At 45.2% G+C, this 16,872-nt stretch overlaps 1 protein-coding gene across 2 annotated transcripts in view; it reads left to right on the top strand.

The window, feature by feature from the left end:
- ATP2C2 (ATPase secretory pathway Ca2+ transporting 2) overlaps positions 1–16,872 on the top strand; it is a 238,739-nt gene that overhangs the window by 96,166 nt on the left and 125,701 nt on the right. For both annotated transcript variants that reach the window (XM_029608098.1, XM_029608099.1), the window contains exons 4-8: positions 227–316; positions 1,076–1,111; positions 1,249–1,310; positions 8,324–8,432; positions 16,632–16,781. In XM_029608098.1, coding sequence (XP_029463958.1) covers positions 227–316; positions 1,076–1,111; positions 1,249–1,310; positions 8,324–8,432; positions 16,632–16,781 — 447 coding nt within the window. The remainder of the gene's footprint in view (positions 1–226; positions 317–1,075; positions 1,112–1,248; positions 1,311–8,323; positions 8,433–16,631; positions 16,782–16,872) is intronic.

Genomic DNA, 16,872 nt, shown 5'->3' with positions numbered 1-16,872 from the left:
TCTCAATTCTATGACTTAACCCTTATATGTTTGTAATACCTCAGTCCTATGACTTAATTGTAATTAATCTATTTTGAAGTAGCTGATCAGTTACAAAAGTCAGACTAGAAGTAGAAAATTAATTTAGCAAAATATACAAAAATGTGGATCAGGTCCACGTTTTATTTTCATGTGTGTTTGAACCGAAAGGAAATGTTTTTGCCTTTTCCTTTTTAACCCCCTTCAGTTTCTGAATCCTCTCATCCTGCTGCTGCTCGGTTCTGCTCTAGTCAGCGTCATCACGAAAGAATACGAAGATGCCGTAAGCATAACTGTGGTAAGTGTGCCTTGGTATGCCTCACATAAAACGTGGCGTGGCACTACCACTACCACAGGGACTCTTGCTTTTTCTGCTGCGACGTCAGTACATTTCACGTGGATAAAGGTGCACTTGAAGTTGACAGTCTCTTTGAGCTGCAGTATCTCCCTAATTAGAATCAAATCTAAGGGCGTGAGGACTCTTCCTCCTTGGTCTTTGGGCTGAGACTTGAGAATTTGGAGGGCTAACACCCTGCCACCCAATCCCCCTCCTCCTATTGGGGAACACACAAAACGTTACAGCTGTGGTAGGAGGCATTACACCAGTTGTTTAAAAACAAAATAAATGTGCGTGTTGGGTGGGGGGAATATCATAGTGTTATGTCCCTACAGAGAAACGGAGGATTAAACTGCCTGTTAAAAAAAATAATAATAATAATGATAAAATAATAACAAATAAATCTTCCTGAAGACAAATCTAGTGGGATTTCTCATTTCATAAAACACCGGTTTGCGATTTAACATTCTATCCTGTAAAGTTTTGCTGCAGAAAAAGGGATAAAAAAAAAAAACCCCAACAGAGAAATGAGCACAGTCTCTGTAATATTTGACTTACCACATTCAGCAGGGGTAAATGCTGTCCCTGTGACTTTTGTGTGTGTAATGTAACACCTTCTCACCAGTGACTCTGTGTGTTTGCAGCCATTGCTATTTGTACTTCATGTGCGCAGTGAATGTTAATGAGTAGCCTCGTTTCTTTTTTCTGTTTCATTAACAGGCCATACTGATTGTGGTTACAGTCGCCTTCGTTCAGGTATGTGCCCCCCCCAGAGAATGTAAGTTTGTCACATCCTTCAATCATTGCCATCATAGTGTCCTTATGGCAGATCGAGGCAGGGAAGAGCGTGGGCTATGTTTAAAACAGATTTGTGTTCCCTTTCTTTCATAAAGGAGTACCGGTCTGAAAAATCTTTAGAAGAACTCAACAAGCTTGTCCCACCAGAGTGTAACTGGTAAGTCACAGGAAATCTGTTTTACTCTTACGGAGGCTCCAGATCCAGAAGCGTCAGTCTATGGAGCAGGTAGGAAGCGAAGAATAGCTGCCACGGTCACTGGACCACTGTGAAGGCTGTTTCGCTGAAAGCATGTTCCCACCCCCCCAGGTCTGACTTTATGCAACAAGTTATGGTGGGGAATGCACAATACCATTTTGTCTCAGAAGCAAAAATCATAGGGATAATGGACTTTCCATGGTTAGGAAACCTAAGTAATTAAGAAGGCTTTTTCAAGGCTTAGACTTGTAAAACTACTATGGCCCTTACTTCGTTCAATAGATTTTATGGCAGTAATGTAATTTTTCCCATAGATAAGCAGCATGAATTAGCCATGCTGTCTGGGATGACCTCTGTGCCACTAGATGGCGGAGCTCTCAAAGATCACTGAACTTTGTCAGTGAGGCATTCCTGCTTGTATCTTCCCGCGTTTCCCCGGGTCTCCTCAGTCTATTTGTTTCCACGTGACTGAGTGCATGCAGAGCTCTCTTGTTCTCTCCGAGAAAGTAGTTCTGTGGAAAAAAAAAACCCCATCTAAAACACTGAAGAATTTAAAATGCCTCGTCCACCAGGCTTCAGGTTCTGCCAATGTGGCAAAATTATGTCTGCCACTGATGGCCATGACTGGTGCTATATTTGCTTCGGTCCACACCACGACCAGCCGAATTGTCGGGACTTCGGTCACATGTCTCTGTGGCCCAGTGGCAGAGGGCTGCCCGTATCGCCCAACTCCGTGGAGCGGCGTCTGGTACATATGCCCCCTTAGCATGGCTACAAGTGAGTGCCATTAGAGATGACATGCACAAAAAACTTGTCGTCCGGACAATCTTTCTGGCGACAAGCTAACGGAGACAGTGGCGAAACTCAAGGAGCAAAAGCTGGCTGTCCTGTTGTTGACCACCCCTTCTGAGGGCTGTTCATCCAGATGCCCCTTTTCCTCTTTTAGGAAGACAGCCTACCCTCGACGGCCATATAGACCGTATCCACCGAGCCGTTAGTAGCCCTACCAACAGCACGGGCCACGCCAGCACCCTCGCCCACCTCGGCAACCTCGACAGTCTGCAGACACTCATCCACCGAAAGGCCCGCAAGGTTTTTAGGAGCTGCATCCCCACCACTACCACCACCTATAGTAGGGGGCAGACTGTCCCAGTTTCTGCCAGCCTGGGACAGCATCACGTCTGACCACTGGGTCCTAAACATCATACAGAATGGATATTTCCTTAGCATCCTTTCTCTCCCAACCTTACCACACCTGGCCCACCAGAAACATCACAATGCACATTGCGGACCTCTACTTCAGGAGATCAACCATCTTCTCCAACAATGGTGCATTCGAGAGCTGCCCCTCTCGCAGCTCCAACAAGGTTTCTATTCTCAATACTTCCTCATTCCCAAGAAGTCCAGTGGCCTTCGGCCCATACTGGACCTCTGCTCTCTCAACAGAGGGAAAAATTCAAGATGACATCCCTCAAATCCATACTCCCTTTTCTTCGACCCAGAGATTGGATGTACTCACTGGATTTGAAGGATGCATATGCTCATATACCAATGCATCCTACATTCTGGTGATTCCTCTGTTTCATCGTGAACGGCCGGCACTTCCAGTACAAGGTTCTCCTGTTTGGCCTCTCCTCTGCCCCCAGTGTCTTCACAAAATGCCTAGCAGCGGTGGCACACCTCCGCCGACAGGGCATCCAGATATTTCCTTACCTGGTCGACTGGCTGATTGTGGCCCCCAACCAGTCCACTCTTTGTGACAACCTTATCCAGACAATATCTTGCCTGGACAATCTAGGCCTCCTCATGAACTATGAAAAATCAAATCTGCAACCTACTCAAATCTTATAGCTCATAGGAGCTCATATCGACACCATTCAAGACATAGCCTTCCTCCCGAAGCCCCGGGTGCTTGCTCTGACAATACTGGCTGGTTGCCTCCACAAAAACACAACTGCCCCAACCCGCCAAATCCTCACCATTCTAGGACACATGGCAGCACCATCTATGTCATACGTCATACACGACTCCATATGTGACGATTGCAGTGGGACCTCAAAACCCAATGGAGTCAATTTTTCAGCCCCCTCTCCACCCTGATCACACTGACATCCAAGATGAAGAGAGACCTGCAGTGGTGGCTGACATCATCGGCGCTAGAGACGGGATTGCCTCTTCGACCCCCCTCGTCATCATACAGTCCTCACCATGGATGCTTCCACCACAGGTTGGGGAGCCCACCTTACTCACCCTCAGTCCCAAGGACTGTGGTTCAAATGGGAATGATTACAACAAATAAATCTCCTGGAACTCTGAGCCAGGAGAGTTTCCTCCGGGCTTTCGAGCAGACCCTCCGCGGGCAAACTGTCATGATCCACACAGACAACCAAGTCGCTATGTTTTACATAAACAAGGAAGGAGGGTCAGGTTCCTGGAGCCTTTGCAGAGAGGCTGTACAGATCCTGGAATGGACGAACTGCAGGGCTATTACCGTGCTGGCCACTTACCTGCTCAGAATCAACAATTCCAGAGCAGACAAACTGAGCAGAATCTTTCACCCCCATGAGTGGGAACTCCATCAGGATGTGGCCAATCAAATTTTCTCCACGTGGGGGTCTTCCTCAGATCGACCTCTTCACAACAGAACTCAACAGGAAGGTTGACCTCTTTTGCTCGGTATACCCCAGCGCACACTGGCTGGCACAGGACGCGTTCCTTATAAGTTGGACAAAGGGATTGCTTTACGCTTTCCCTCCGATACCTCTCATCTCCCGAACGATCCAGAGGTGCATCGCAGATGACGCGGACTTGATACTCATCGCCCCAGCGTGAGCACGGCAGCTGTGGTACAGATACCTAGTCCTACTTTCCATATACCAACCAATTCCCCCTGGGCCACAGCCCACATCTGCTCACCCAAAAAGGGGGATCTCTGCTTCATCCACATCATTCATTTCTCAATCTCTCTGCTTGGAGATTGAAAGGCTCATATTCCAACACCTGAACGTTTCTCCTCATCTCCCTTGACTAGACTCAATTACCAGTGGAAATGGGCGCAATACCCTTCCTGGTGCGCATCAGATGGAACAGATCCGCTCACCTGCCCACCAGAACGCCTCCTGGATTATTTCCATCTACTTTAGCAGGAAGGGCTCGCCATGGCCTCAGTTCGAGTGCATCTCAGTGCCATAGCTGCTTACCACACTCCTCTCAACAAGGAACCTATATCTTGTCATCTGCTCATCTCCAGATTTATGAAAGGAGTCCTGCATCTCCGGCCCCAGTTCAGAAGCCTCCAGTACTGTGGGACATAAACATAGTGTTGGAACAACTCATGCTTCCATCATTTGAACAATTGGACACTTACCTTCCAGGAGAGGAACCTGGGATGGCGCTCTTCTTGGTCGCCCTCACCTCCGCAAGGCGTATCAGCGAGCTACAAGCCTTAATTCACTACCTGCCCTACCTAGTGTTTTACCATGACAAGGTTATGCTGTGGACGCATCCCAACGTCCTACCAAAGGTGGTTTCCACTTTTCACATAAACCACACCATCTCTCTCCCGACCTTCTACCCAAAACCTCATGCAAACGAAGGCAAGCGAAGACTCCACAAATTAGATTGCAAACGAGCACTCGCTTATTATAAATAGTGCACTCATGCTGAACACAGAGCCTCTCAGCTCTTTCTCTCCTTCAGTCCAAATGCTCCAGGACTCCCTGTATCCAAGAGAACATTATCGTCCTGGATCTCCAACTACATTCAGTTTTGCTACCAAAAACATATAGAGACCCTGTGCGCCACACCCAAGGTGCACCAGGTTCATGCTATGGCTGCTTCAATAGCCCAGCTCCATGATGTGCCTCTTCTAGACATTTGTAAGGCAGCCACCTGGTCTTCACTGCATATGTTCACGTCCCACTACTGTTTAGACAAGCAAACTTCGGACGATGCACGCACGGGGTGGACCATCCTCAAGTCGGGCACATCTTGAGTACAACGACAAAACATAAGAACTGTCTGCCTCCTGTTTTACCATATTGAGCGCACTTCCTTCTGTACGTCATAGAAACATGATATGGGCAATTTGCGCTCAGTACTCAGCTGGGGACTCCCAGACAGCATGGCTAATTCATGCTGCTTAGCTACGGGAAAAGAGCAAGTTTGCTTACCGTAAACAGTGTTTTCCGAAGAAGGCAGATGAATTAGCTATGCTGACCCGTCTACCTCCCCGGACAGTTCCGGCATTGCATCTCGTCTTGCTTGGTTACGGACTGAGGAGACTCAGGGATACGCGGGAAGATACAAGCAGGAACACCTCACTGACCAAGTTCAGTGATCTTTGAGAGCTCTGCCACCTAGTGGCACGGAGGACGTCCAAGACTACCTTAATTCTCTCTCTGTGGGGCTCCCACAGAAAACAGGGACACCACAAGCTGCTGAAAATAGCATGGCAAAGACGGCAACAGGCATTATAAGACGGGGACAGGGCCACGCCCTAGATCAGGAGTGGGCAAGTCCGGTCCTCGAGGGCTGCAAACCAGTCGGGTTTTCAGGATACCCCTAATGAATATGCATGAAATAGATTTGCATACAACTGAGGCAGTGTGTATGCAGGGGTCTCTCATGCATATTCATTAAGGATATCCTGAAAACCCGACTGGTTTGCAGCCCTCGAGGACCGGAATTGCCCACCCCCTGGCCTAGATGATTGCCTTGCACTGGCTGCCTAAAGCAGTATATGTTTTGTTCAAAACCCTGTCACTCATGTTTAAAGCATTGAAAGGCATTGGGTTCCTGTTACTTAGCACAGTCTCTAACTTGTTTGATTTTCAGGATATCCACAATGATTATGCACGAGAGAGATTTCCATTCATTGCATGTAAATATATCTCATGTATATTCATTGTGGATATGCTGAAAATCAGACTGACTGGGGGAACGGAGTTGCAAATCACTGACTTGGCTGATAAAGTTTCCTGGAACTGGCCTTTCGGAACCTTGTGCTCAAGACAATCCAAAATGTTGACTGTCTCATCGGTTAAGGAAGTTCAGAGGTCCAAAAGTAGACCAAGAGTATTTAGGTGTGTATCGCCACTATTTTTTTTTCTTTTTTGGAACGCATTGCTAATTGGGTTAAAAGAAATTGGTGACTATATGTGATTTTGACAGCACCTAAAAACTTGGCTTTATGCAGTTTGAAAGTTAGTAGGGAGCCTCAGAATGAGAGGGGAACTCAGAACATAATACCGGTATTCGGGATGCCTTAGGGAGAGTGATTATCTAGACTTCAAAACTGGCTGTATAACACTGTTCCTAAACGCGTGCATCCGTCCTTTTCTCTCCCATGGTGGTGGGGGGGGGGGGGGGGGGGGGGCAATTTCCAGACAGCCCTTATACCAGGGTAAATAAGTACTTACCTGCGTAATTTGCTTTTCAAAATTTATCATTAAACATACATCAGAAGCACCTGAATATCTGAAACGTTCTCTGTGCAAAAAAAAGCCCCAAACTGCTAAAGTGTTACTTCTCCTTATGTCAATAGTATATGAGCATGCTGATGTGATGTACCTTGTGCCAACAATGCTAAAAGTGTAAAGACAACTGATAAAACTGCAGGATTGCTTGTATGAAAAGTTGACGTGACTGCGTTGATCAAAGCCATTTCAGCCTAGTCAACAAAACTTCAAATAGGCAGACCAAATAGAGAGCTCTATCCACCTTTCAAACAGCAAGTAACTCCTGGAAGAAATATTTTTAACTTGCTTTGATTTTTTTCCTTCTGTTGATTTTTGGGATTCCTAGATGTCGCTTTTTTTTTTTTTTTTTGCTGCCTCTGGTCCCCTTCTTGTTGCTATCAAACTGCTGCTTAGCGAGAAATGAGGGCTTTGGCTGTTCCATTGGAGTGAGTGGAAGCTATAGCAAGGAAATCATGTTTCTGGTGTGCAGCATCCCCAAATTTACAGCTGCTGAAACAGTACTTCTTATAGTTATGTGCATAGATCAGGGTTTTGTGGTGTGTGAGCACTCTACTAGCTCAGATGATTCCTCCTTCTATTTCATTTGCAGTGCTTACCTGTTAAGTGTTTCCAATAGTCAGGGCCGTCCTTGTGTAGAGGGTGAATTGGGCGACTGCCCTGGACCCCCCCTCCGCATTGATCCTATTCCTCCCTTGGGTCTTGCTTCTTACCTACCTCTGCTGGCCCTCCATCTGTAGTTGGAACTGTGCAGGGCCAGTGGGTCCTTCGAGAGTTTGGGGCATTGTGCAGTTCAGGTTTCGGTTTGAAGCTGGCAGAGGAGGAAGCAGATGCAGGTAAGAAGCATGCCTGTCCTGCAGCCAGTGGGAGGGATAGGGGAGATAATTGTGTCGGGGATCACGGAAGGTTGATTTGTACAGGATGATTTGTCCTATAGCCCCCCCCCTTAGGTCAGACCTGTGAGTAGTGGATATGTAAGCTACAGGATCAATTAAAAAAAAAATGCTAAGTGCCTGAATTTAGGTAGATTTTCAGGTGTAGTAATCTTCAGTTGAAGATTCACATAAAGCTAGGCTCCTAAAATGTAGAGACCTAAGTTTAGACCTCCTGTTCATTTGTCTAAAATTAAGCACCTAAGGTGCTTAGCACTGATTTTCAATGCTAAATTCTCCCCCCCCCCCCCCCCCCCCTTCCAAATAATCACTTACATTTCAGGCACATAGGACTAGGGCTAAGCACCTTCACTTTTTTTTTTTAAAGGGGCCAATCTAAGTTCTTGACTCTCAAAGTTAGCAGCTAAACCTATGTTAAAATGCTGCTTTAGTAGAGAGAGACGTTTCCTGCATGAACCAATTCTCTATTCCAATTCGATTAAATTTCCCGAAATCTGCTTTTACACTTTAACTGCTGCTGCATTTTGTAATTTGCACCTGAAAACATTGCACCAGGTGATCTTCCACTGCTGACACGTTTTTCTTCTTCTTTCTCAACTCATAGCATCCGGGAAGGAAAGCTTCAGCATCTCCTGGCACGGGAGCTCGTCCCTGGGGACGTGGTGTGCCTGTCTGTTGGTGACAGAGTCCCTGCCGACATAAGACTTGTGGAGGTGAGACACAGCTTAAGGTTTTGCATGCCAGCAAAAGTCCGGGCTGCAGTTCTTTTCCAGCAGCGTATGTGATGAAAAACGATTTGCATCCTTGAGTGGAGGAAAGAAAAAAAAAAATACAAATCCCAAACAAACCTGCGTGTGACTCAGAAATACGGCAGAGCTGTTTGACCTTGCGAGTGCTTCAGACACATTTATTTGTTTGGGGAGATGGGAGGATGCACAGAGCACCCTACACCACTGAAACTCAGTTTTTCCAAAAAATGCGGCATCAGACGATGGCTCTTCCAGACAGGGTTCCGTCTAATGTTTTGTGGACTGTGTATGGAAAAAAAAGTTCTCATGTGCAGTGTAGTGTACACATTTGAGTTCTTTGAAACCCTATTTTTCTTTTTCTTGTACGTGCTGTGTTTTTTCCTGTGTGCCCTTGTTTGATTACTCTGCATGTGTGAGTACGCACGTGGGCACAGCTTTCAGGGAATCATGCTCTCAGAATTCCTTGCCACCACCCCCTACCCATTATTGAGGTGATATTGCCTGGAACATAAGAAATTGCCATGCTGGGTCAGACCAAGGGTCCATCAAGCCCAGCATCCTGTTTCCAACAGAGGCCAAAACCAGGCCACAAGAACCTGGCAATTACCCAAACACTTCCCTCCAGCTTGGATCACAGAGGTTATATTTCAGCATTTTTGCTATAGTTCTTCATTTCTATAGCTTTGCCCTTTCTCTGACAAATCCCCAGCTTCTTGGCTGATGGAATCCACCCAGGCTCAAAATACCAACCCAGTCTGCCACCAAGCAGGTAACCATATGACGTAGCTACCTCAGCCTTGGAGGGTACACCTACTGTTATCTCTGCTGGGGTTGTGCATTGCTCTGCCTGCTCCAGGTGTGTGTTGACATATGGGGAAAATCAATATTTTACTCAAATATTAGTTAAGCAGCAATTTTTGTTACATGACGCATTTTATCACAGTTTGTTTGTGCCTTGGGCAGAAGGAATTCTAGCTACAAAAGAAATGTGCTCTCAACTGAAGAATGATTATGATCATTATTACAGTCCGTTATGCAGCACATTTCAGGTTTTGTCCTCTCTGCTGTGTGTTGTTTTGTGGAAATATAAAAATTATGAATGAGAAATGAGAGAGAGCTCTCTGTGCGCCCTAGGCCTTGAGCAAGGCGTCTATAGGCATTTGGTTACATTTTTAGGATCCCAGTCCTGACCCCTATTAAATGCTGTATTTAAATAGTTTTTAAAAATATAAGGTGCATTTTGTAAGCTCTCAAAAACACGTTGGAGCTCCATGTGCTGCCTTTCGTTTGGCAAGTATTGTCATTATCTTTGGCTGGGCGCGTGAACATTTGGAGCTCAGTAGAGCAAAGGTCACAGCAGGAGGCGATAACAAGATCTGAATTTTGGAGGGACCCAGTGTTAACATGGGTGAGCCCTGTGCTAGTCCCCCCTCACCCCTCTGCTCCTATCCTTTACCCCATCCTATATGGGTCTCCATGGCAGTGTCTACAAAATCCTTTAATTTCTAACAACGCTCTGTATCTTCTGTGTTTTCACTCTCTCGTTGCCCTGGCTCTTTCTCACTGTCCCTGTGTGGTTATGGCAGCTACTTTATACAAGCTTCTGAAAAACAATTATGTAAACAGGCTTCCAGTGAGGCCAGGTATCCCTGAACTTTTAAGATGCTTATTGGAGGGGGGGATAATTACCTGACAAAAATAAACAGAAAGACTTTGATGTCCTTAAACATTTACAGGACTAGTCCAATGGCAGGGTTGTTTCCCTATTCAAGTTAGCCTTCTTTAAAGGGCAGGGGATCATGATCGGGCAGTGATTCGAAATACCTTCAGGCCCTCTAACTGTTGCACCTTTAAGGGCTGACTCAGCTGCAACATGACCTTGCTGCTAGGGGAGGGGGGCTGAGCAAAATGTGAGGGAGGGCACAGGCTCCCAAAATGTTCCCCCTTCCCTCCAGCTTGGATCACAGAGGTTATATTTCAGCATTTTTGCTATTGTTCTTCATTTCTATAGCTTTGCCCTTTCTCTGACAAATCCCCAGCTTCTTGGCTGATGGAGAAGGGTCAGCAGGTGGTAGGTGAACTGGATTTTCCTGTTTTCTTGAGCATTGAAATCTAAGACTAGTCTTACAGAGGTCTCTGCTTGTTCTGTCCAGTATGCCTGTTTGTTTTCCCTGCTTACTTTTTCTGTGTTACGTAGTGTTGATTTTTCAAGCATTTCTGGATTACGGAGTGTTGATTTTTCAAATATTTAATGATTAACCTTTCTCTGGTAGTTTCTCAGGATGTCATGAGGTCTGACTATTGCAGGGCCATCTGCTAGGGAGGTACCTGTTCAGCAATAGTTTTACAATGCACTTTTGTCTTAAAACAATTGTCTGCTAGTGATTTGATAACAGAGAATAGAGAGAGACGGGCCGATACAGTAAAGCCCACGAGAGAGCGGACGAACACTCACTCTCCCAGCGCGCGCACCGGCCCTTCACCAGTGCGTGCGATTCTCTATTTAAATTAGGTGACGCGGTAAAAACGGGGAAAAGGAGGCGCTAGGGACACTAGCGCGTCCCTAGCGCCTCCTTTTTGACAGGAGCGGCGGCTGTCAGTGGGTTTGACAGCCAACGCTCAATTTTGCCGGCGTCTGTTCTCGAGCCCGCTGACAGCCACGGGTTCGGAAACCGGACGCCGGCAAAATTGAGCGTCCGGTTTTCGGCCCGACAGCCGCGGGCCGAATTCAAATTTTTTTTATTTTTTTATTTTTTTTACTTTTCGGGACCTCCGACTTAATATCGCCATGATATTAAGTCGGAGGATGCACAGAAAAGCAGTTTTTACTGCTTTTCTGTGCACTTTCCTGGCGCCGGAAGAAATTAGCACCGACCTTTGGGTCAGCACTAATTTCTGAAAGTAAAATGTGCGGCTTGGCTGCACATTTTACTTTCTGTATCCCACGCGCATACCTAATAGCGCCCTCAACATGCATTTGCATGTTGAGGGCGCTATTAGGTGCCGCGGGTTGGACGCGCGTTTTCCTCCCCTTACTGAATAAGGGGTAAGGGAAAACGCGCGTCCAAGAGCAGGGTGACAGTGCGCTCCGACGGAGCACACTTTACTGTATCGGCCTGAGAGAGAGGAATTAAAGGGAAAAGAGTTCTGCTGAATCTAGTTCCTTTATGGATAAACCCAGCAATATTTGTATTAGTCTTTGCAGAGGTTCTTAGTAAGGTAATGTGGCTGGCCTTCCTTATATAGTTAGGCTGTATACAAAGGTTACAATGCTTGAACTTTTGTAGTGTTTGCATTTGGGATCAGTTTTGTGTTACCCAGAAAGGGAAGTACACAGGGAAGCAAGAGGAGTAAATGGAGACAGACTTGCATCATCATTTTTAACAAAAGCATCTTGTTTTAAACTTGGTTATTCCCAATAAAATAAACTTATCTCTCTAGTCTTCCAAGGCTAATTGAATTGCATTCTGTGTATTCAGATATTTATTACAATATGGGTGACTGATTACTGGCTTATCCTTGTGTACAATACAGAGAAAATAAGCTGGTATTGCTTTTTGACATCAATGAGAGAATATTTCTAACCCATGGTATATATTATAGTTGTTTGCTTTTCTTATTTTGAACTTAAGAAAAAGGTCTATCGGAAGAAATACAGCTTACCAAGGTGTGACTGACTACCTTATTTAGTGACAGTGGTTTGGACGCCAGCCGATAACTCATAGAGGGGCCAATGCAATACAGTGCGCTCAGCCAAGCACACTGTATAACCCGCAGTTGAACGTGGGTTGTGGTGGCGCTAGCTAATCCCCTTACGCAATAAGGGGATTAGCGCCTCTACAACGCGCGTCCAACGCGGAGTGAAACTAATAGCGCTCATCACATGCAAATACACGTGAATGAAGGTATTAGCTATTCACTCTCAATGCAAAAACAAATGAACGTCTAGGACGCACATTTTAACGATCAGAAATTAACGCCTGCCCGGAGCAGGCGTTACTTGCTAAACGCTCCTAAAACTAGTACAGAAAAGCAGAAAAAAATGCTTTTCTATACTGCCTCCTACTTAATATCGTTGCCCCTAGTGCCTCCTTGACAGTGCAAGCCCTAATTTAAATATTGCATCGCGCCCCCAGGAGAGGTGCTTGGGGGCGTGTTAGGAGAGCGGGCGCTGAACACTCAATGTATATGCATAACAATACCTAAGGGAGTTACTGTAATGGGCGACTACAGTCCTGAGGTCATATTTAAAAACAGCTGTAAATATTGTCAGGAATTGCATCTTTTTTGTGGTCTTTCTTTGGAGCTTGCCTGCTTTTGTATGACCTGGAGGATTGTCCACGCCGAGAAGCAGCCTGGTCTCAAGAACCACCACTGTACTGCAGAACGTTGATTTTCCACCATCTAACCTCACTGCTCTAGTCTCTTTACACCAGGGTCTATTTTCAAAATAAATTCTCTCATTTGGCTTTCATGGCAAGACTCTTGGGGAAAAAATGAGTACCGGTCACGTTTAAAGAACAACAGGGTCAGGAAGGATTCAAGGGAACCAAAACAGTGCAACAGAGATTCTGGAAGCAAAGCATACCCTCTGGAGCTGGCAGTGTGGCACTGCGGTTTACAAAACCCAGTCCTAGAGAACCCCTAAGTGTGGTCTTAAAAAAAAAAAAAAAAAAAAAAAAAGTTACCTTGAAATCCAGACCTACTGGGAAGCTCTGAGGACCAGTGTTGAGATTCGCTGAGCTAGAGCATAGAAAACTGGAAAGCCTATCACCAACGCAACAGGTCACATAGCCTCCCTGTGCTTAACTTCTCTTTCTGCGCTTCCCTCAGTTTTTGAGTAAAATATAAGATTTATTTATTTATTTATTTATTTATTTATGGTTTTTATATACCGGAGTTTCTGTATACAATACATATCACTCCGGTTCACAGTTAACAGTAATAACTACTGCCGGGTGGCAGTTTACATGGAACAAATCTTGGAACAAATCAGAACAAGATGTCATTGTCACTGTATTGTACCCCTTTTTTCTGCCTTTGCAATATTTTTTTCTCTGGGGGTGGGGTTCAGGGTTGCTGCTTGTCTGCTTAGCTGTCATATTAGTATCCCAGAAATGTTTCATTTATTTATTTTATTTATTTAAATACTTTTTAATATACCGATGCTCAAAACCAAGTCTTATTGTACCGGTTAACAGCAAAACCAGGGGAAACCATAATTAGAAGAAAGAAAGTTACAATGACGTCAATGAAGAGTGGGTAGTTCGCCAGAATGATGGCTACTGCCTGGGGATAATACCCTTATTCAATAAACATACACACGGTTACTGCGACTCCAACATCGCTCTAAGCTTCAACGGCAAGAGGAAATGTGGAAAAAAGGATTTGCACTCACAAAGCGGGGAGTGGCTGGCTTGTTGCGGCGGTTGCTACCCCAAACCAAATAAGCCTGATGCTTCACTTTCAATGCATATCCAGCATAGCTCTCTGCTTCAACGGCAGGGGAGAAGAAAAACTGATACTTCACGCATATCCAGTATAGCTCTCTGCTTCAATGGCAGGGGAGAAGAAAAACAACCAATAAGGGCTGAATAACATAGTCTGGGTAAACAAATAAGCATGGGTGTAGCTTGCTTATTGTGGCGGTTACTACCTCTAACTAATCAAGCTTGATATTTCACTTGGATGCAGCTCCATCACTGCTCTCTACATTAATGGTGGGGGTGAAAGGGAAACAGAACCAAAGCTTACTAAGAGCCAAGAGAAACAGATAAGTATGAGAAAAAAGAAGTGTGAAGCTTGCTGGGCAGACTGGATGGGCCGATTGGTCTTCTTCTGCCGTCATTTCTATCTTTCTATGAACAGGGAGTACAATTCAGGACAATGGAAAGAAAAGAAAAAGAATTAGTTTAACATAACGCTTCTAACAGAGATGCGAACAGGCAACTAAAACAATTGATTAGCACGGAGGCTAATTTAGCGGCTAAATTAACTAAGTGATTCGATCTTAAAGGATCCTTTAGATAGGAGGTGGAGGGGGCATCATACCGGGGAGACTACAAGGGCTAGAGGAGGGGCAGTGGCAGGCGGGGGTTATAGGCTCGAGGCGAGGAGGGAAGGTGATGGGGGGGTGTAAGAGTCATTGCTAGTTGGGGAGTGTCTCATCAGGGGAAGGCTTGAGAAAACAGCCAAGTTTTCAGTTTCTTTCTAAAGGAGAGAAGACATTGTTCCTGGCGAAGATCTGGGGATAGTGTATTCCATAGATGTGGTCCGGCAGATGACAGTGTTCGTTTTTGAAAGGAATTGTGGATGAAGGATTTGTGTGGAGGCGCCTGGAGAGTTCCTTTGTATGCTGATCTTATCGGCCTAGTGGAAGTATAGTATTCGAGTGGGATTGAGAGTTGGAGTGAGGAATGATGGTAGATGGTTTTGTGGATGATGGTCAAGGTCTTGAACAGTATTCTATAATGGATGGAAAGCCAGTGTAGGTTTTTAAGTATCGGTGTGATGTGGTCCTTACGACGAGAATTTGTGAGGATCCTGGCTACGGCGTTTTGTAGCATCTGTAGAGGTTTAGTTGTGGAGGAGGGGAGGCCGAGCAGTAGCGCATTGCAGTAGTCAATCTTTGAAAACAGTATGGCTTGGAGGACTGAACGGTAGTCATGAAAGAAGGAGAGGTCTTAACTGTTTTAAAACATGTAGCTTATAAAAGCATTCCTTTTTGAAGTTCATTCTGTTGTCCAGAATAGCACCGAGGTCTCTCACCTGGCTTGCTGAAGGTAAGATTGGGTTGCAGACGAGGGGGTTATTGTCATTAGGAGAGATGATGAGTTCAGTTTTGGACATATTAAGAACCAGATTGAGACTAGAGAGTAGGAGGTTGATGGAGTGAAGGCAGCTGTTCCAGTTTAGGGTGCTGGAGAGGGGGTCCGTGATGCAGATTAAGATCTGCACATAGCGTAAATAAAGTGGGTAAGGTTGAGACTTTCTAGTAGTTGGCATAGGAGTCGCAGATAAATATTAAACAGAGTTGGGGATAAAGAGGAACCTTAGGGAACTCCTTGATTGGAGTGGACGGGGTGGGATTCTTTATCATTTATTCTAACTTTGTAGTGCCTCCTGTTGAGGAAGGATTTGAACCAGATGAGTGCAGATCCTGTGATGCCGATTTCCGCTAGACTGTTGATGAGGATTGAATGATTTACTGTGTCAAACGCTGCTGAAATGTCGAGAAGAGCCAGAAGGTAGGATTGGCCTTTGTCAAGACCCATCAGAATTTTGTCTGTTAACGAGAGTAAGAGTGATTCCGTGTTTAAGCGTTTCTGGAAACCGAATTGAGATGGGTAAAGAATGTTATGGGAGTCAAGGTAATCTATGAGTCGGTTGTTAACCAGTTTTTCCATTAGCTTGGCAATAAATGGTAAGTTGGCAATGGGGTGGAAGTTAGCCGGGTTGGCTGGATCCAAGTTAGGTTTTTTTAGTAAGGGTTTCAGTGAAGCAGTTTTTAATGAGTCTGGGACCGATCCTTGCGTGAGGGAGCAATTTATGATGTCGGCCAGGGGTTTGGCTATGGTGTTAGGGATAGTAAGTAAGAGATTGGTAGGTATTTGGTCTGTTGGATGTGGCGAAGGCTTCATTTTCTTGATTATAGATTCGATCTCCAGTGAGGAAGTGAGTTCAAATGATTCTAGAGTCGGTTTATGGGTAGCTGGGGAAGGGTTTAGGGCATGAGGAGGCTGGATGATTGAGGTTATAGTAGTGAGTAAATTCTTGATTTTGTTATTGAAGAATAAAGCCAATTCCGTAGATTTGTTTTGGGCTGCTGCTTTTGGGATGATTGGAGGAACAGGAGTAGTGAGGGTTGCTACATATGAAAAAAGAGTCTTAGGGTCATACATAAAGCTGTGAATTTTTTTGGCGTAAAAATCTCTTAGTACGTAGAATGGTGATCCTGTAAAGGTTCATAGCGGTTTTATAAGCGGCCTGGGAGGTTGGGGAGAGGTCCTTACGCCAGCGTTGTTCTTTATGTTGCAGGTCTTGTTTGAGCTTTTTCAGTTCTGTAGAGAACTAAGGTTTTTTGTTGGGACGGGCTGGATTGTCGGTCATAAGGATAACATCCTTTGATAAAGACTAGAAAAATTCTTTTTGATTTGGTTTTAGACTACAGACCTCCTTGTGGATGAGTCCAGCTTTACTGGTGAAACGGAACCTTGCTGCAAGACTGATGAACCCTTACCAGATGTTGGAGATATCACTACGCTCAGTAACATCGTATTCATGGGGACACTGGTGCGCTATGGCAAGGGAAAGGCAAGTCTGCTCTTAAAAAAAAAACCAACACAAAAACAAAAAACCCACACACACAGCATGTAATAAACAAATGCACTTTTAGGCACAAAAT

The sequence above is a fragment of the Rhinatrema bivittatum genome, chromosome 7 (genome assembly GCF_901001135.1).
Source record: "Rhinatrema bivittatum chromosome 7, aRhiBiv1.1, whole genome shotgun sequence".
In the NCBI taxonomy this organism is placed as follows: domain Eukaryota; kingdom Metazoa; phylum Chordata; class Amphibia; order Gymnophiona; family Rhinatrematidae; genus Rhinatrema; species Rhinatrema bivittatum.
This window is presented reverse-complemented; position numbering and strand designations above follow the sequence as displayed.